Source organism: Sarcophilus harrisii, chromosome 4 (assembly GCF_902635505.1).
Source record: "Sarcophilus harrisii chromosome 4, mSarHar1.11, whole genome shotgun sequence".
NCBI lineage: Eukaryota > Metazoa > Chordata > Mammalia > Dasyuromorphia > Dasyuridae > Sarcophilus > Sarcophilus harrisii.
Window position 1 is genome coordinate 71,086,026 of NC_045429.1, and position 21,061 is coordinate 71,107,086.

Consider the following 21,061-nt stretch of genomic DNA (forward strand, 5'->3'; position numbering starts at 1 on the left):
CCTTATGTGGCTGTAGATTAGTGCCGGCTCCCCACATACCTCATTCAAAAAGAAATTCAATTCAATTGCAAGTCAATCATCCTCCCCCTAAAGTCATTGGTCCTCTTCACGACAACAAACAATCCATTTTGGCCCATATGTAAACTACATGGGAGAGTGATATAAAATACAATCAGGACCAGACATATAATCATTAAGAGCCACTAATAACAAATTACCTTAATTCATTTTTTTTATATAAGTTTATATTAGAGGGGTAGATCAAGGTGGCTAAAGATGGAATCTATTTTGGTTATAACAAAGGCTTTGATAAAGGCTCCCCAACAAAATATGTTTCTTTAAAAAATTAACTTTTTATTGATGTCTTTTGTTTTTTAACCATAGTTAACCTAACCTTTTAACCATAGTTTTCCTTTGGCTCCTGCTGAACACCTTCCATAGAGCCATCGAATTTAACAAATACATTCTAAGTCCAAAAAATAAAATAAAAAATAAATAAAAGGAAAGGCAAAGAGAAAGCAACATATTTCATTAATTTACTTTAAAAGTCTGGAAATATATACAATGTACAACAAACTATTCCAGTATCATTGCTAAGATAAACCCAAAAGGGGTCACAAAGAATTGAAACAAGTGAACAACAGCAACTTTGTGTGTATGTTTGTGTGTGCAACTTGAATCTCAGAATTGTCTAAGCCCATTAGACCCTCTCCTCAGTAAAGAAAAATAATCCCTCTTAACTGTATGAGAACTGAAACTAAATTGGGAAAAACAGGAGAAAAGGGAATTATGGTCTCCTTACTCTTCAAGCCTTATAGTCACTTCAGCACTTTCTGCCTTATAGTTTCAAAAGAAACAATTGACAATTTAGCAGCCACTTCAAATTGCTAAAGAGAAAATAAGGAATTTCTTAATAGGAAACAGAGCAATCCAGAGTCAGGATACAAACAGAAGTTAAATTAATTTTGGAATGAGGAAAACCACACCTGCAGATGGGAAGTCTCCCTCCTGAGAAGGAAGGCTTAACACTGATGATGCTAGGGCCACTTATATACATGAAAAGGGATTGACCCACAACACAATCTTAGATTTTGAGATAGTTCTCATGGATAGCATTTCTTGAGCCAATACAAGTTTTCTTGAGTTCCATGGGAACAGCCACTGTGTGAAGTTTTAGAGGATCATGACCACCTTGAGGGGCACAGAACCAGAATTCGGTGACAAATACAGGAATGCTATACCTGTCAGTGACAAGCAACAGAGATTGTGAGCGTGTCTCTGGGAAGTAAGGAAAACTAAATCCCTCAGTACACACCTGGTGCTGGTCCAAGCAATACACTTTGCCAGAAGGTAATATCCTGAGTGGAAAGGATTCTTGTTATGCCAAGTTTAGGACACAGCCTACTTGCTGAGCCTTAGTTCTGGAAAACAGAGTGTGTCCCAAATATTTTGACACTCTTATAAATATTTTTCAAATTTCTATTTTGTGATACATTTCAGTTAAATAGGTTTCTTAGATACTTGTTATGTGCATTCATTGTAAAACTAGTACTTGGTGGGAAGATAATCAAGTTTTGGACATAAAACTTGGGATCTTCTTTTCCTCAATAATGAACAGCAATCAGGAGTTTAGCTTGAAATTGAAAACTACTCTCCCAGATTAATAATATTTAAAGGGATAGATAGATGCAATTCTAGCTTGATTCTCTGTCTCAGAAGAGCAGAAAGGCACCTACTTCAAAGGGTTGTTGTAAGAATTATATGAAATAACTGATATAAAGTCTTTTACAAATCTTAAAATGATATGTAAATGTTAGCTAGTATTTTTTGCAAACAAATTAGTTATATACAAGTATTTTTAAAATCATGTGATTAAGATTAAATTTATTAAAAATTAGAAATTGATATAAATCATGTGATTAAGATTAAATTTATTAAGAATTAGAAATTGATGGATTCACTTGCAATCTAGGATAGGGGTGGAGGGTGGGGGGAATTAGAACACAAGGTTTTGCAAAATTTTCCACTCATGTTTTGAAAATTAAAAAAAAAAGAATTAGAAATTGAGGGGACACTCATTAATTGGGAGAATGGCTGAACAAGTTGTAGTATGATTGTGATGGAATATGGTGGTCTATAAGATGATGAGGGAAATGGTTTCAGAAAATGACATATGAAGTGATGCAAAATGAAATGAGAACCAGGAAAACATTGTATACATACAGTAACAGCAATATTGTAACAATGATCAACTTTAAGACATAGCTTCTCTGATCAAGACAATGACACAAAAAAAATTCTAAAGAACCACTGATAAAAAAAAAAAAAAAAAAGTTATCCACCTCCAGAGAGAGAATTGGTAAACTGAATAAAGAAAGATTGAAGCACAGTTGCTTTTTTTTAACTTTCTTTATTTTTCTTTTTTTTTTTTTTTTAACATGGTAATGTAGAAATGTTTTGTACAATTTCAGTATAATTGGTATATTGCTTGCCATTTTAATGAGTGGGAAAGGGACTAGAGTGAGGGAGAGAATTTGAAACTCAACATTTTACAAAATGAGTATTTTAAAATTCATAAATAAATAAATTGGGGGGCGTCTGTTAAATTCCTTCAGAAGGGTTGAAATTGAAAACTACTCTCCCAGATTAATAATATTTAAAAATAGATAGATGCAATTCTAGCTTGATTCTCTGTCTCAGAAGAGCAGGGAGAGGCACCTACTTCAAAAGGCTGTTGTGAGAATTATTTTGGTTCATTCAAATGATCCCACATTTAAAGCTGGAAAGGATCTGAGATCTTTTTACGGATAGGAAAACAGTAGAAGGCTTAAATTATTTGTGGAAGGTCAGGATTGGAATCCAAGCCCTCTGATTCCAAATTCAGCTTGCTTTTTGTTATATTCTTGAAGAACTTTCTTCTGTTCAAAAGTGGCCTTTTTTTTTTTTTTTTTTTTTAAATAAAGTAATGAATCCCCCCTCCCTTTTTCTCTCCCTAATCCTAATTTGAAATGTTGGTTTAACAGACTAAATGATAAATCATAGGAATATTCTGGAGGGAGGTGAGATCCCTGATTTGGATAAGAGGCCAGTTTCACTGTCCCTTTAAATTTTGTAACAATGCATATGAATTACAAAACGAAACAAACAAAAAACTCTTTGAAAAACAAACACCAGGGTGAATGGGAGAGAGAAAAAACAGATTTCAGTTAATTGAGAAAAATTACTTTAAAAAACCCCAACCAGGACTAAAAGTAATCTCCCTGCACGGACTAGTGGGAGTGTTGCATGCGCTAGAAATCAACAAGCCACACACAGCTTCCTAGAAAACGGGAAGGGAAAAAAGCCTTTTCCACTCTCCAACCCAGTCTTCTCACTTCCTTTCCTCGTTCGGGCATCTCTCTGGGCTGTGAAGTCACTTTGCAGGTGTGAAGACCAACAGGCGCCAAGAAACAAAGTCAAGTGTGTTTGTTTTCCCCAGAGAACACTGTGTGCCACGCTGGCTGCCGGTCCGTCCTCCTCCTTGCGGGCTGTTACCTCCTTGAACTGGGAAAACAGGAGCCTAACTCATGGGCTGACGGCTGCCGACTTTGGGCTGCGGCCTCCTGGCTTCCACAGAACCTGCCCCTCCCTCCCTCCCCTGGGTGGAGAAGGAGGGGGGAAAGGAGGAGACCTTGAAGGGAGGGAGAGGGGGAGAGGAAAGGGAGAAGGAGAAGGAAGCCTGGGAGAGGGCGGGGGAGGAAAAGAAGGAGGAGAGGGAGGGGGAAGGGAGAAAGGGAAGAGGAGAGAGGAGGGAGAAGGAGGGAAGGATAGAAATAAGAGGAGGAGAAGAAGGAGGAAAGAGGAGAAAGAGGGAGGAGGAGGAGGAGGAAGAGAAGGAGGAAGAGGAGGCATTTGCCATTTTCCTCCAAACAAGACTTCTGCTAGAACTTGCCTAAGACCTAGAGCTAGACATCCTGCCTTCAGTAGTGAAGTGTGAGGAAAACTTGGGCAGGAACCCTTAAGGTCATTAAATTGGTGACTTAAACTTTAGGGTAGGAACATGCTGAGGAGAGGGGGGAGGGGAAGAGAAAGGATAGAAGGAAGGGAGAGGAAGAGGAAAGAGGGGGAGAGAGGGAAAAGAAGGAAGGAAGGACATGTTTCCCCATTTTCTTTTTTCTCCTCTTTCTCTATTCCTTTGTCTCTTGCTCTTCTTTCTCCCTCTCCATGTTTCTCTCCTTTTCTCTCTCCTTTTTTTTCCTTCCTTTCCCCTTCCCTCCAGTAGTGATCTCCAAATTGGCACAGTGTCATTCTTCAAGATGTGAGTTACATAATGTGGCTTGTGAAAACAAAATTACCCCAAGCTTGCCAGCCTGGGTAAAACCCAGAGTGAAAAGAATAATATCCACTTGGCTAAGGGATTTTGCAGGAAATGATGTTTTGTTTCTGCCATATCAGAGGGGTCCAAATTCTTCCACAGACTAACCCAAAAATTAGGACCTAAAGCAACAGAGACTGAGGTGGGCTTGGGGGGTGGGGGTAGGGGGAGAAAGGGAAGGAAGGGAAGGAAAGAGATAGAAACAAATGAACAAAACAAAGAGAGAAAAAATACCGACAGGCCGACAGAGGAAGAGTTTGGGACAAAAAAAGAAAAAAAAAAGACACAGAGACAAGGAAAGAGATAGAGAAAGATGTACAGAGAATCAAATTTGAGGAAAATGAGACAGGAGACAGAGAGAGTGTGTGTCTGTGAGAGAGAAAGAGAGAGAAGATAGATAAATAGAAACAGGATGAATAAGCAGAAAGATATGAAAATAGGGAGAGAATTAATGCCAGATATCTCCATTCTTCCCATGTTGTCACTGAATTTAGACTTCTCAGACAGCAATTCCCTTAAGAACTTTCTACAATTCAATATAATCATATTTCCTGGAGGTTTTGAGGCTGTGTAGAAAACAGAGCCAAACCAAAGTCTTCAGGACCTAAAAGTAATTGTTCTAGGGTAACATTTACTATTGGGAACCTTCAAACGTCTCTGGCACAATTTGTCCTTTTTTTGGCATTCAATAAGGAATCAAGGGAAAGGATTTTTAGGAATTTATGTGTTTGTCTCCTTCCCATGGTGGTCCCTTGACCCAAGAAAAAGGATTAGGTTATTAATCAGAGAATGCTAGAGCTGAAAGGGAAATTTAGAGATTATCTAATCCAATTTTCTTATTTTACATATTAAGAAATATACATAGAGATTGGTTGACTGGTCCAAGTTACCCAGATGATAAATTTCAGGATTTCCTCTTAAAATTCTTGAGTTGAAGTTCCCTTCTCTTTCAATTTATACAACAGTAGGACCAGTCCCAGATTCAAAGAGAATGCAGATGAGGTAGATTAAGGAAGGTGATGCTGATAACATATAATAGAAAGACTAAAAGGAATCTTAAAGATGATTTCATTTGGCCACTCACACAGTGGGTACTTCATAAATATGTGTGAATTGATTAACTGATTGAATTGTAATCAAATTAGCACTGTCATAGCTATCAGAAAGAAAAATGTCAATTGGTTTCTTTATGGCTCCATCCATCATTTTATTTGTTTTCCCACACCAACCCCTCTCCCAGTGCCAGTGACTGACTCTCTTTTTGATTATTCTCCCCTTCTTCCCATAAGATTGTAAACTTTTTGAGGTCAGAGACTTTTTTTTTTTCATTTGTCCCTATGACATTTGGCATGCTGCTTAGCACGTAGTAATTAATTAATAAATGCTTTTTCATTCATTCAAGACTTATCTTTGTCCTCTGATAAATACTTTCCTGGGATTCATTCAGTGTGCTGGAGATCTGTCTTTTCATTTTGCATGAGAACTGATGAAGCACACAGATTCACTCTCACCATACAATTCTCATTACCATTGTTTTCTTTAAGTCATATATTTATTTGAGAGTTCTTTCACCCCCACTTCTGCTCAGTTCCACCCTTGGAGATTGGGAGATTTTTTCTACTACTTTATACTGTTCATGAATCCCAACCAGTACCCTCTCACCCAGGAAGTTGGACTTTGGTGTCTATTGCAGTTTCCAGCTCTTAGATCAGTGATCTTAGTTCAAGCCTGAACGTTTTACCAATAAGAAAACTGAAGCTAAGAAATTTGTTCCATGACATGCCCAGAGTTACATAGGTAGTACAAGGGAGTTAGAATTTGAAACTAGGTCTTATGAATACAAAACCTAAAGTTCTTCTCATGATTGATACATATTCTGCATAATAAACTCCAACAATAAACTATGTCTAATAGATGCACTCTAATGTCATATCAATTTCTCTAAAAGGATAGTTTTTTCTTTAAGGATAGGGAAAGAGCTATTTAGATAAAGGGATGCAGTACATATATCGTCCAGCCTGGTCAGACTCATCTTTCTGAATTCAAATTTGATCTCAGACACTTAGTATATGGGCTGTAAGTCAGGGAGATGAGTCTTTCTGCATTCATGCTATCTGGCCTTAGACACTTGGTAACTATGCAAACCTGGGCAAGTCATTGTACCCATTTTGCTTCAGTTTCCTTATCTGTAAAATTATTTGGGAAATGAAATGGTAAATCACTCTAGTATCTTTTACCAAGAAAACTTCAAATGGGGTCAGGGGAAAAAAATACAGAACATTTAGATTCAACTAGGAGAGTCAGGAATAATGTGATGTCACACCTTAATCCTTTGATTTGCATTCTCAAAATATACAGTTTAAGGACTTATTTGTGGTTTTCTTTTGAGTACCTCCCACTGGTGCTAGGACTGATGTGGAATGACCTGCATCTGATAGATCTGGGTGAAGATAATTACGGTTTGTGAATTGGAGATCTCATTTTCTAAGATAGCCAGCTACATCAGGCATAATGAATTCCTTTGGAAAGAACCATCCCACCACTTGGAAAGGATGGTTCACAAAGCAAACAGTGCATCATTTTAAGAAAGTGAAGATAGCTCTTTTTTTCCACAATATCCTAGCCCTTTCTCCTCCAAACCCCATCTCATTGTTTTATACAGGACTTCTTTGACTTCTCCACTATGTCTCAAGTAAATTCATTTTGGGGAAAGACCATCTTATAAGAATCAATCAGCCTTAGTAGTCACATCCTATCAGTACCCTCTAATTGGAGGGTGAAATCATGGACTCTTTAAATTCCATAAAGGTGAGACTGCAGACATCTCATTCCCTATCACAGTACTCATTTTTTTTATTTCTTTGCTTCTTCTACCTAGCCTTCCCCTCCTCTCAGCTACTTCTTTTGTGTTTTCCACCATCAAATGCAAGCTCTCTGAGGACAGGAACTATTTTGTTGTTTTTGAATTCCCAACTCTTGGCACTGTGCCTGGCACACATAATCAATTTTTATTATCTATCATTACCTCTTCAATAAATTAGCATAATAGACTTTTAAAGATCTGAATTCAGAAGGTTTTGAGTAGCCCAGTAACTTTGAGAGTAAAGGTTAGTTTGCTTGATTCATTAAACAATCAGGTTAGAAACAGATTGGTTTGACAAAACCCAATTAGAAAGTTGCAATGTTGGAATACGACTTAAAAAAATTAAATTATAATGCCAGCAAACTTGTCTCTTGATGCACAAAAGATAAGATATATATTGCTCCAAATTTCTTTGTAGATCTTTACTGCTTCAAGTGATTAGTGACAAAAAAAGAGGGGAAGGACTAATTCAAAACCTCACTTATTTTGGAACTGGGACAGCTTGACAAAAATGTTACTTTTAGTATCTACTGCTCCCATTTTCATTTTCTGGGCTTGATCTTTGATCTTTTATCCAAATAGAATCCCATGGAATGTTACTGGTTTCAGGAGTGGATGGAGTTCCTTAAGTTAGTACAGTTCAGGAAGATCTAATCAGTACTGTATCAAATACTGAAGGTGTGGTTGCCTCTTGGTCACCGATAAGTTATCAGTTAAGTCTGTTAAACTGAGTCTGTGAACCACGAAACACACCTTAGACACACTAAGAAACTGCAAGTAATTGCAGCTCTGAGCAAATGCCAGTTAAGGGTGGAGATGGGAATATGGCAATTCCTTTCTACTTTCATTCTGACTACATCTATATCCCTTTGCATAAGAAAGCAAATTAGAACCAATGAAAAGATAATCATTCCTTTCTACTTTCATTCTGACTACATCTATATCCCTTTGCATAAGAAAGCAAATTAGAACCAATGAAAAGACTATCTCAAGATCCAATTAAAAATCAGTCTAGGAGCATGGGAGGCGAAAGGAAATGGGTAGGTGATTGGTAAATTTAACATGACCTGATTCTGGATAATTATCCAAAATCAATTAATATAGTTATATCAATAGTTAATCAATTATTAATATAGCTATATTAATTTCACTAAAGTTTTCTCTTGCTTTTTAAGGTATCAGTAAACACAGATAAATCACAAGATTAATCTGTTTCCCATTAATCTCTTTTAACAAAAGCCTAGAAGAAAAATGGATCTCTAAAGATTAGACCCATAACTACATTTCTGGGAGTGACATTGGACAGAGCTTGAGAAGTCATCCACTCTATGGATGTAATCATGTCCTGTGACTTTGCCAGTTTCTATTTTCTGTTGCATTTTCAACTCTTGGTCATGTGTAACATAACTGGTAACTTTCGTGAAAGTACTGAAATTCGGAAGCAGAATGGATTCCCATTATTCAAATTTAAATCTACAATTTAGAGATCTCATCCAATCCCCTACAATGCCACCAAAATCTAGAGTTAGGAATGATAAATAAGATACATGTAATCACTGGAAACCAGGTCCTGGCTCCAAACCCTACCCCCATTTCACCCCCCAATCTTAGTTCAAGAAAGGGACTTTTGTGTTATGCTGTAGCTAAGTAAATTTGAATTGAATTCTACTAATTTCAGTGAGTTTTTCAGAGAGGATGAGAACATGCAGACAAACTCTAGAGTACACAAGAAAAAGGGAAGTCTCTACAGACACAAATTCTCCAGCTATTAGGGTATGAATTAAGTACACAAGTATCTATTACAGAGGCAAGATCATTTCAAGTAATTTTACTATTTAATAAGACTTCTGGTAAAACAGAGGTAATAAGACCTTTTTTTCTCTGAAACGATGACAATAGCATCCCTAAGCAGTATATTCAGATAATTAATTCTCTAGTTCTCAAAAACCATCAGCTCCCAAGAAGCAATGAGGTACTTGGAATTTGTAACTTGAAGGAAAGGCAAGAGGTGGATGGTGGGGGGAGGGTGTCTTTTTTGTAAAGGGCTGAGAGGTTAGAATCATATGTAGGGATATACAAAACTTGGTGAGAATGTCAATGAAAATGAATCTATAAACTCTGGGTTGATTTGCTAGCAATTAAGTAGCTTGTTTAAAATACAGTAATATTAAATTCTGAACATGCTGTACATGACCATGAGAATTCCTCATAGCAAGGCTAAGTGGGAAAACAACCAGCTCGAGGTCAAAGCTGGAAGATCCATACAACACTGTCCAAAGGTGTCCAACTAACAAAGTCAGTAATGGCATAATAAACCAGAGAGAGCAGCAAAGGGGGACAGCTAGGGCTTAAGGGTATTTTTGTTCTGTGTTTTTATTATAAAAGGAAAAAAAACTATTCAGAAATCTTTTGACAAAAAAAGCAAAGGAAGATCTGGCACTCAGAAAAGATACCAGGGTACAAAATCACAAATGTCTGAACCCAGCACAGTCAACCCCAACCTCATCACTAAGAGACAGGCAAGGGGACAGTTTGAACATACTAGGGTATACATGCATGCAACTCTGAAAAACTGTACAACTTATAGAAACCCTATAAACATTAGAATCTAAAATTGTTTTGCCTTTATAAAGGTTTTTTTTTTTTTTTAATATATCAAAAGGCCTGCTTTAGTGACATGCTAGTCCCACCAGAAAATAAACACCCACAATCCCTCCCCCGCCTTGTCAGTAACATGGTTAAGTTGACCAGCCAACTCACTTTTTACCACCCCCCTCCCCCCTTCCCCACTTATGTGCGCTTCATTCATTATGTGCTTGTTAAAATCACAGCCACCGGTGGTTCAGGCTGCCTTTAGCTGTGACCATCTCTATCTGGACGGGCAAGAGGGTAAGCTGAAAAGATGGCCAGCCTTTTTTTTTTTTTTTGTCCCAGTTCCTTTCTAACAACCCTTTCTTCTTAGCAGGAACTCCCTGCTTCTGACCATACCTTCCCACCTGCTCTGCTTCTCCACCCCAGGGCACCATGTCCATACATCTCAAAGTTTTTTTTGTTTTTAAATTTAAATATAAAAATACTACTCTGCTTTGAGTGAAGGATGAGTGGGCAAGGTTCCTTTTCTTTTTGAAACTGAGCAGTCCCCATTGGTTCACACAGCCTACAAAACTATCTTCTGGCCAAAGGCTTCCCCTCTAAGCCAGGGAAAACAAAGAGCCCTGTACAGCTAGAAGACAAAGAGTTTGTTTTCCTGCAAGTTGAGACCACCAACCCTTACTAATTCTTATCTGTTAAGAAAAGTTGATTATAGTCTCATATGAATTTAATACTCTTCTTCCTCCCTTCCAAAAAAAAACTCAGCAAATTCCTCCTACCCATCCACTCTCCCCCAACCTGCCCATCTCAAATATCTTTTATTTTTTTTTTTTCTCTGGAAGCCACAAGTCTCTGTTGATGTACAAACTTGATTAGATGGAAGCAGTGGTTATGTTCCCCAACCCCTTTTCCCCACTAACATACTATTATCTCAGTCTTCAAAAAGTCATCAATGATGGGGAAAAAAAAGATTAAAAACATCCCCCAACCCTACTCCCCTTCCCCCACAAAAAAAAAAAGCAAGGAGTTATCTGTGGGCACAAAAAAACATGGTATTTTGTGCCCTGAGTTACATCTAGTAGGAAAACTTGGAAGAGGGGAGAGGTGAGGTGGAAGAGGGCTTGAGAAAAGGATTATTGGGTGGGGGACACAGAAGGTATCTGTAGGTCTAGTCCACTTAGTTTTTATACTGAAAGAGTTCTTCTCCTGTCTCATTGAGGAGACAGGTAAGGATAAGCGCCTCTGTCACTGTGTAAGGGTCACAGTTGGCAGAGGGGTGGCGATCTTCAAAGTAAGCCTTCTTGTCCAGCCCAAGCATCCTGGAAATTCAGATGCTGGCACCATGGTTGTCCAAACCAGCAGAGAACTCCTTGATGTTGGAGGCCTCATTGAAACCTGTCAGGCGATGGGCGTTCTCCAGACCCCCTTTGGGGTCATAGGCTCGGATGTCATACTTGTGTCGTTTACTTAATATCTCGATGGCTTCTTCAATAAACCTGAAGAAAAGCAGGTGCAACAATGAGATCAGAGAAAGCCCAATGAAATGCAAAGAACAGGAAAGGAGCAAATATGGGGACCAACATGTTTCTAAATTTAAAAGGTAAAGGACACTTATTTTGCCAATATTCCATTAAATGTTTGCTAATTAAAATGTATAAAATTTTTAATATTCATTTTTTAAAATAATTGAGCTCCAAATTCTTTCCCTCCTTTAGAAGGCAAGCAATTTCTCAAACTGCTTTTAAATAAAAAGCATTGCAGCTCATGGTTCAAGACTATAGTATTATGGGAAGACTATTAGCCAGGGACAAGGCATTTAACTTAACTTAGCTCTCATCACAAGAGAGAACTAGTATCTATCCTTCTTTATAACCCTAGAAATATACTCTGTAAACCCTAAGGCACAGACCAATTTTTTTAATGAGTTATATTCCCTACTTATAAATGATTTATATCAACCTATATTAGTACAGATTTGGCTTGTAGTCATTGAAATGTAACAAGATGAAGAAATGATTCTCCCTCTTTTAGCTGAAGAAGAAAATTATGGGTAAGGAAATGTGGTATAATTTTAAGACTGCAACTTTCTATATTGGTTTGGTTGTGTGTATGTATCTGCTGGACATAAAAGTTGTGATACACTAGAAGGGCAACTAGAAAGAGTAACATAAATAAGTTATCAACCACTTTTTAAATGTCAAATTGCTCACTAACTAATCTAACTAACTCACTAACTAATCTGATCAGGATTTAATACCGAGTCACCAAATTTGTTTCTCTCATTTTTATTACCCATTGATCTCTCAACTGGCATAATCCACTTTTTGACCAAGCTTTGTCACTGAATTTGTTCTTCCATAAAGAATACTGTCAAATTCTTAATGTGCCATATGCTTCAAACTGAGAATCTCAAATATAAAATCAAAAAAAGTAACTTTCTTTTCAACTAGAAGGATCAAATGTGCCTTAGGGAAGTTAATATGGTGGATCTATTTTCTCTATCCAGAGATGCTATTCTCATTTATTCTACAGTCTCCTTTGTCTACCTCCATGGTAAAAGATTAATTATTAGCAAAGCTACCCACAAAAATCAAGTTTCTTACTTTAGACCATTCTCTTCTCTCATGGCCTTGGTACTGAAGTTAGTATGGCAACCAGCTCCATTCCAGTTTCCAGGGATGGGCTTGGGATCAAATGTTACGATCATTCCAAAATCTTCACACACTCGATGGAGGATGAAGCGGGAAATCCAGAGGTGATCTCCCATTTCAATCCCTTCACACGGTCCTATCTGGAACTCCCACTGAAGAGAACACCAACAAGATTCATTGGGTTTTAAAATTAAGCTGTCATCAACCCATTCCAACTTAAAGAGACCCTCACAAATCATAAGTATCGTCTCTCTGATGTCCCTATTTGTTAATGCTCCTCCAACCCCACCACCTCCAAATTACTCTGGGTATAAATTTCATCTTGCCTACTATATAATAGCATCTTAATAAATAAATTGCCTTGATTTGTTGATTTAACCATGTTCACATTACCATCCAGTAGAAGACAGGGGGAAAAAAATAACTTTGCATTTTTGCAAAAAGAACCTAACTCTGCATTTTCAAAGTCTAGGCAACTCAATAAAAAGTTCCTTGAGGGCAGAGTTTTTGTTTTTCAACTTTATATTCTCAAATTCTAGGCAGTGCCTGTCACAGACTACAACATATTAATGTTTGTTGGAAGTGAACTCTACCCTTAAATCTTCCCAGACCTAAATTTTTACCACAAAAATCAAGGGCATCCTGTGTAGAATCTAGATTCCATCATCTGCCTTGTGCTATCCCAATAATCCAGTTTTACCTTGGCCAGCCTAAATCCTGGTAATGAAGGACCAAAGGAAAAAGTCTTTACCTGAGCTGGCATTACTTCAGCATTTGTCCCCCCAATTTTGACTCCAGCATATAGGCAAGCACGGTAATGAGCTTCCGCTATATCTCTTCCATAGGCTTTATCAGCTCCCACGCCACAGTAATATGGACCTGTGGTGCATGAGAAGACAGGAAACAAACACATAAGACAGAAGCTCCTGAAGAAATTCAAATCCTTTTCCAAGCCAAGCCCCTTTAAAGAAGGAAAGTGTTTTTCAAGCTTAAGGCCTGCACATTCCCTTAGATGACTAGTATTCCTTTTGTTTGGGGATTAGCCCTCTTCCTTCCTCGATTCCCCAATTCTTGGCAGGGTCTGCAGGTTCCATCAGCTTTCTTTGTACATTATGATGCAATGTCTTTGGTAGCAAGGATGTGACTCTTATCTGGACACAGAAAAAGGGATCCCAGGAAAAGATGAAGATGATTCCAGTGGCCTTAGTTCTACTTGTTCAGGAGAGGAACTGGTTGCATTCAGCAGTCAGGGAAAGCTTACCCTGGGGTCCAGGGAATCCATTGGAAGGCCAACCAAAAGGGTCTCCATCTGTTCCCATGAGAGTATACTCTTGCTCCACACCAAACCAGGGTTTCTGGTTGGTCACCATATCCATTATCCGTTTACAGGTATGCCTCAAATTGGTCTCTGGAGTAGAAGAGAAAAATAAAGAAACCATTAGGAACATATCTTACTCTCAGTCCTGGATCTGAGCATCATCCCAAAAAAAGGGCATTACTGATTTGGTAGTAGAATTTTAAAAAAGCTGACTTGTTGCACTTGACCAACTATGTGAACTGGCTCCAGTTCATCACTTTGAACTCCAAATCTAATGCGAGCTAGCATTTTATACATATTTGAAGGGCCAAAGACAAGTTTGTTCTAATTAGAGAAGAAAGCTGTCCTTGAATTTGTCACATGCATTGTGTCCCGGAGAAAGTGTGGCTAGAAAACTGAATGTGGAGCCAGGGAAGACTAGGCTCAAAACTGCCTCTAAAACTTACTAGCTATGTGACCCTAGGCAAGTGACTTAAATTTCACTGTGACTTTTCTCAATTACAAAATGAGCAGAGTAGACTCCAGGGACTCTCTCAAAGTTCTATCAGCATTTGGTGTTCTAAAGCATCTCTGAGGAACTGCAAAGAAATTTTATTTCTAGTTAAGGTGATGGTTAATTGAAGGCAATGTAGTGATTAGATCCATCTGGATACACCAAAGAGCAATAAGGTTTTTATAACCCCACAAGATAGCAGAAGTCTTTTATGATTACCCAGAAGATCCCCCAAAAGGCCATAACCAAACCAAATTTTAACCAGTTAAAAAATAAAACAATTCAAGTTAAAGGTCAAGGACTTAGGAAGAAAGCAATTTACACCTTTTTATCTCACTATACTGGAGTGCCTCCCACATGACCAAGATCCACTGCCAAGACAACACTGGGCGCGAACACTGATTACCTTTCATTCACGTGACATTGTCCCTACATGGATCTTCAAGTGTCTCATGCATTGATTAGGTCAACACTGAGCAGGGTATGGTTGTGTGGGACAGAAAAACCATTTTAAGATGTGATCCATGCCCTGTTATTAATATTTGTGAAAAGACCTTCAGCCTAGCGTCTGGCACATTTGCTGCTGCTGAATGTTCAGCTGTTTTAAGTCTTGTCCAACTAAAAATCCTATGTGGGGTTTTCTTGGCAAAGATAATGAAGCGGTTTGCCATTTCCTTCTTTACTTCATTTTACAGATGAGGAAACTGAGGCAGACAGGATTAAGTCAGTAGCCCAGGATCACAGAATTAGGTGTTCTGAGGACCCCTAGGCCCAGTACTTGTGAACCACTATGTCACTTACTTTACTGTGCCTTTGGCACAAAGCAAACTCTTATGTTCTCTTTCCCCCAAGATAGCGACTAAAATTGAGAAGCCTATGGGTAGAAATACAACTTTAAAAGTTGTTAAATGATAATTGGAATAGGCTAATCTAGCCCAAACTCCCATCACTGTCTAAGTGAAAAAGGTGCTGAACCCTAAACTAGTCACTTGGTAAAGAGGGTACTTGGACCAGGCCTGAGAAGATGAAAAGGAGGGGAAGCTTATTGACAGATAGCGAGTATATAGACTTTAGCTCAATCGGGGAACTCTTATCATGAATCCCGTCTCTATATTAATTAAACAAATGTAAATCATATAGCTAGCCTCTGCTAAAGACCTCCATTGACAACAAAAAGCTGCCTTTTAAGGATTTCACTTTCTAATAAGGGAGACCACATACACATATTATATATATATATATACACACACACACACATATAGTTAATATACATTAACTAGTATAAAAAGAATATCTTTAAGTGGAAAAGCACTAACTAGGACACCTGTAAAGACCTCTTATTACTTGAGTCAAGTCTTCAAAAGAAAGGAAGCCAGGGATTCTAAGAGATGAAGATTTCAGGGAAAACATTCCAGAGAATGGGAGAAAGCCAATACAAAAGGCAGGAAATGGAGTCTCCATTACTCTCAAGCCAGCAGATTCAGCTTTCTCCTTATATTTGGCCAAAAATCTTCCTCCCCATAACTTTTAGCCATGATCCCAAGTAAGAGTCCTTTTTCTACAGGAAATTCTTTTTCAAATATTTGCAGCTTGCCATGCTTCCTTCTTAAGTCATCTCTATTCCAGTCTAAACATCTCTAGTTTCTTCAACTGATTTTCATGCCAAAGTTTTTGAGTTCCCTTATTATCCTCTCTCCCAGGGGCATTTCAATTTGTCCCAAGTTCATGCTAAATTGGGGCTCTCAGAAATCAAATGTCTTTTCTACCTTTTAAACATTTCTCTCTCATTTATAGTCCCTTCTATTTATTTATGTGGTGATCCTCATTCAACATCTTATGGCTCATTGGCCTGGATTACTACAACAGCTTCCTGAATGGTTCCCTCCTCTCTCCAAAGAGTTTATTAATCACTCTACCTTGTTCCAATCTAAATCACTTTGAAAAGAGGTAGGGGGAAATCTTTCAGTTCCTTATCAGAAAAGGGACAACAAGGATCCTTACCTGCAGGCTTGCGATTATACTTGAAAACTTCACAGAGAACCAGTTTGTTGGGCTCCTTTCGGAAGGGGTCTCGGAACAGAGCAGCAGGAATAAGGTACATGTCACTGTTAGAGCCTTCGGACTGAAAAGTGCTGGAGCCATCAAAATTCCATTCAGGTAGTTCTGGGAGGGGGTGGGAAGAGAAAAAGATTGAGGTGAGCCAATCAACTCCATTTAAAAATGTACATGTGTTTTCAAGTCAAGATCACTTCCCCAACCTTCTCATCTAATTGCTCCTTGTCTTCTAGAGAGAACATGAATATAATTCTTTTTTATATAAGAATATATGTATGTGTGAAAGAGGGAGGGAAACACACAAAGAGAGAGAAGATGGGTGAAGGGAGAAGAGAAGAGAGAAATCGTCAATCTAAAGAGAGTTGTTACTAGACTCAGCTTTAGAGATGGAAGGACCCAAGCTCATGTAATCTAACCTGATGTAACAGATGAGAAAACTCATGGAAAAGCTATTAGCCCAATACTCCCACAGTTAGGTAAAGAAACCACTATTTAACCTCAAGCCTGCTATAATTCACAATCCAGAGCCTTCAGTAAAAGGCTGTTCAAAATACAAATCTCTACTTTTCAAAGTAATTTTTCAGTTGCATCCAACTCTTTATGACCCCCCGTTCAGGGTTTCCCTGCAAAGGAGTAGTTTGCCATTTCCTTAGCTAGCTCATTATACAGATGCTGAAACTAAGGCCAACAGGATTAAGTATCTTATTTGTCCAGGATCACATGGCTAGTAAGCTTCCCACTGAGCCTACCCTACTGCCCCTACAGAGTGACTTAAGGTCAAGTTTCTTTCCTCATGGCTCACTGTCTTTCCTTTCTACTCACCCCACTTTTCCTCAGCAAGAGTTAAGCTAGCTGGAGTCACTATCCTATTCCAATTCTGTAGAGGGAAGGTGCTGAATGATCCTGTACAAGTCACTTAACATCTGAGATTGTGTCCTCATTTGTAAAACAGAAATTATAACTATATCTAATTCACAGGCTAAAAAAAATGAGATAATGAATATATGGCACTTTACAAGCTTAAAGAGCTTGTTAGATGCCAACTATTATTATCACTGCCCTTGGATTTGCATAGGAAGCAATCTACCAGATCACAGATTTTTAATTTCTAATATAATTCAAATAGCCAATGAGATAGATGGAGATCCTTTCCTTGCGATTTTGATTTAATAAAAAAAGGCCCCCATTCTTTGTCTCCAACTGGAATTCAACTAAAAGCTAATCTGGTAGGAATTAGGGCAAGGGTTGCATAGAGTCTGCTCAATAGTTCAGACGATGACAGATGATATAAAACAATCTGCTCTGGACAGAACTAAAATTGAAAGAAGGGGAAGCTGCAGGTGGACCTTACCATCGATGCTCTTCGGTTCACTGTCTAGGGTCCGAGTTTTACAGCGCAGTCCCTCACCAGTGCCATCGATCCAAATGTACATGGCCAGGACTTTGTTTCCTTGAGGCAAGTTCATGTACATCTGCTTGATATTTTTGTTCAAGTGAGAACTGGCTGAGGTGGCCATGTTTGAAGCTGTCCTGGTTAGTTATAAAGTAGGGGGAGAGGGAAGGAAAGAGAGGGAGGGGAAAAATAAGAAAACATGAGAACAGTGATCCCAAGCTGTTGCTAGATAAAAAGATTTATCCAGACAGGTAGAAGCATAACCAAAACATTAACTCCCCAGCTTTCAGTTAATTAACATTTATTCATTCAACAAATATTTGAGAGTTTTAACATAAAGCAAAGCATTAAGGTAGGTCCTAGAAAAAAAAAACAAAATAGCCCCTACTAAAGTTTTTTTGTTTTTTTAACTGGGATTACAGTATGTACAAAGAATAATGGAATACATATAATAACTTGAAAAAGGACACACCAGCAGCTGGGTGGGTGGAAATTAAAAAAGGCTTCACAGAGATGGTAGCTCCCTGCAGAGAGAGATACAGAAGTTGAATCAGTTTGTTATGCGTCTTTTCTCAAGGCATAACAAGACCACAAATTCTATGAATGTATTAGAACAGGAAAGGGGGAATGGCCTAAAGGACAAAAACTTAATTGGAATGTCCAGCAGGCTTCCAAGGAAAGGATCAAAGTACTATATAAAACCAACACTACAGATAGTTATTGATCCCATTACACAGTTTTTTAAGACACAGAGATGGCATTTTTCTTCACTCCCCTGAAGTGCTGAAGTTGGAATCAAATCTAAATTTACAAACTACACCTGGCCTCCCACTGGGGCTAACTTCAATCATTCAGGAAAACTCCCATTTCTAGAAACTAGTCAAAAGATGCTGTTTGTCCCTGGTTCTCAGCTAGAAACCAGGACATCAGGGTGTCGATACCATGACATTCCCAAGTTGGATTTAAGAGAGGAAGGGCTGTTCAAAATCACCAGTCTCACTTTGTCCTCCAGAGCCATCTGGATCCAGTGGCAAGATATAGATCTGGAGACTGGAGATGGCTCTGGATGCAGTGGGAGACTTAAGCTAAGACTTTTAACAGGTCTCAGTTTGATTGATGCTGCACCCATTCAGCGATTAAGGAGAGGTAAGGAAATAAGGTAAGGGAACAGCCTCTTTTTCCTTGCCCCTCCAAATTTTTTTTCAATCTGACAAAGGGAAGAACCCTATAAAATAGAAGGAATTCTGAAAAGCCCATGGGACATCCAAACAAAACAATTCAAGCTTCTTTTAAAGAAGCAAATACATTTCCAAAGTCAAGAGAAAGTACATTCATGGAAGTAGGAGGGCAAAGTATATGGGATATTTTGAAATTAACATTGAACAGAGATGCAACTGTTTTTCTATGGGTAACCGCAATTCAGTTACCACTTACCAAAATAGGTACTCTCGCTTTGGGGGAAAATTCACCTGGTCGGTCAAGTAATATTTGATTAGTCAAACTTTCAAGCCAGGTCCTCGAGGAACCACTGCCCAAAAAATGGACCTTAAATCAAAGCCAAACCTCCGCCTTTCCCCCAATATCCGAGAAATCCACTTCTCAGACACTTCCAGGGAGCCCTCCCTTCCAACTAACTTGTCAAGTCTAGTCAATTCACCCCGGGGCGGGTGTAGGATTTTTTTTGTTTTTGTTTTTTTTAAAGAGAAAGTACTTCCTCTATTGGCCAAGGAATCTGTTTTTTTAACTTCAGCGTCCCCTAACCTCAGGCTAACCCACTTTAGGCAGGAACACCCGTAGGGACTTAAAAGTGATCTGGAGTGGAAGCTGCAGCTCCACCGCATCTCTTCCTCCTCCTCCTTCTTCTTCCTCCTCTTCTTTCTTCCAGACACCCCCCCTCCCCGTCTCCTCCTCTTCTCCACTCACCCCGGCCATTGTGGGATAAGGAAATCGATCTGATTAGGCCTACGCTTCAACCGTCTCTTTTTCAGCTTCTGTCCATGCCTTTCCTCATAGTCACTGGTCTCATACTGATCGCTGTGGTTCCGCTTTTCCCCCTTTCCCCTCCGGACCCGAGGAGAAGAGGATCGAGAAACAAGGTGCGGAGATATCGACCGAGGAGAAACAGTCTGGGAGGAAACTGCCTTCATAATCACTAACGGGGTCCCCCCTGACTTCAACGTCCGAGGAACACAGGAGCTGTACGAGGAGGCGGATGACCCCGAGTCTTCTGGGCTTTCCTCCCTTTTCTCCCTCCCTTTCCCCCTCGCTTCTTTCCCTTCCAGTGGTTGGCAAGGAGATGGACCCCCTGCCCCCCTCCCCCCACCCCTCCCCTCCAGCTCCTGATTTTACGATCTTACAGAGAACTGTAAGAAGGAGCATGCCCCTCCTTAGAGAAGAGGGTGCCGGGGGGAGGGTGAGGCAGCCAGGCAGAATGTAAAAGAGGCCAGGCCGGCTGCCTTCTGTCTCTGGCCTCTTCCAGTCTCCGCCGGCTCTCAAGGTAACGCAGCAGCTCCGGAGGTCCCATTGTTTGGTCACAAATGGAAGCCTCGAATTGCCCCGGAATTGCCCCGGGACCTAGCGGGCGGTTGCAAGCAGCAGAGCTGGTGCACAAAGTGACAGGCCGGCCGCTGTCTTACAAAAAAAATAAAATAAAAACGAAATCTAAAAACCTTTCTCCTCCTCCAGGACGCGAAAAACGTGAAACCTCATACACATACACACACACACCCCTCTGGGTTTCACTCCCACAAAGAAAATAACAGAACAGAAACGCCGAGCGGTTCAGATACTAAAATATCGGGCCACCGTCTAAGGCACAGCGGGTTTAGGGGTAAACACAGAAAAGGCCTTAGGGGAGGTCCTCCGCCTACTAACGTACACACTAAGAAAACAACACCCTCTTCCCCCTCCCCTCCCCCAAGTCTTTCAACGGAGACGCCCGTCCTCCGAGCACCCAGCATCGGCACAATCCTCGCCAACAAGATAAGGGCATTCTCGGATGCTCCGGAGCGACTTCGCACTACGGGGAAGGGGGAGGCATAAGGGGAAGCAAGAAGGAGAGACCTTGGAGCTAGGGGGCGGGGAAGGGAGGAAACAAGTTTTGCAAAACATGCTTCGCAGCGTCCCTTCCCGCCCCTCTGCGGAGGGCTCTGGGGGCTGCTTACCTGGGCCCGGAACGGGGCGTGCAAACAAGTTGTCAAAGTCGGGGGCGTAGGAGGACCGCTCCGCAGGCTCGCCGAGCAGGGGAGGCTCTAGCTGGTGGCCGCAGAGGCAAATGCCAAGGGAGCGGTTTCCATCCTCAGCTCTGCCCGGCTCGCCAGCCTGCTTGGCTCCATTTATTCC

General features: G+C 39.8%; 1 protein-coding gene across 1 annotated transcript; it reads right to left on the reverse strand.

Annotated features, from left to right (window-relative positions):
* Positions 1 to 9,033: 9,033 nt before the first annotated feature.
* Positions 9,034 to 20,216, reverse strand: GLUL (glutamate-ammonia ligase). Its single transcript, XM_031936994.1, has 7 exons — positions 19,643 to 20,216; positions 17,678 to 17,856; positions 16,273 to 16,434; positions 13,722 to 13,868; positions 13,212 to 13,339; positions 12,413 to 12,612; positions 9,034 to 11,305 (listed from the first exon to the last, which is right to left on the reverse strand). Exons 1-7 carry the CDS (start codon positions 19,864 to 19,866, stop codon positions 11,137 to 11,139), a joined length of 1,209 nt encoding a protein of 402 aa, XP_031792854.1. The 5' UTR covers positions 19,867 to 20,216; the 3' UTR covers positions 9,034 to 11,136.
* Positions 20,217 to 21,061: the final 845 nt, after the last annotated feature.

Excerpts from the sequence above, each read along its gene's own strand:
- GLUL (XM_031936994.1), bottom strand. The coding sequence starts at position 19,866 with ATGAAGGCAGTTTCCTCCCAGACTGTTTCTCCTCGGTCGATATCTCCG. Across the intron at positions 13,340-13,721 it reads TGGATTCCCTGGACCCCAGG|GTCCATATTACTGTGGCGTG; the intron begins GTAAGCTTTCCC and ends CATGCACCACAG. Across the intron at positions 11,306-12,412 it reads AGAGAAGAGAATGGTCTAAA|GTTTATTGAAGAAGCCATCG; the intron begins GTAAGAAACTTG and ends GCTTTTCTTCAG.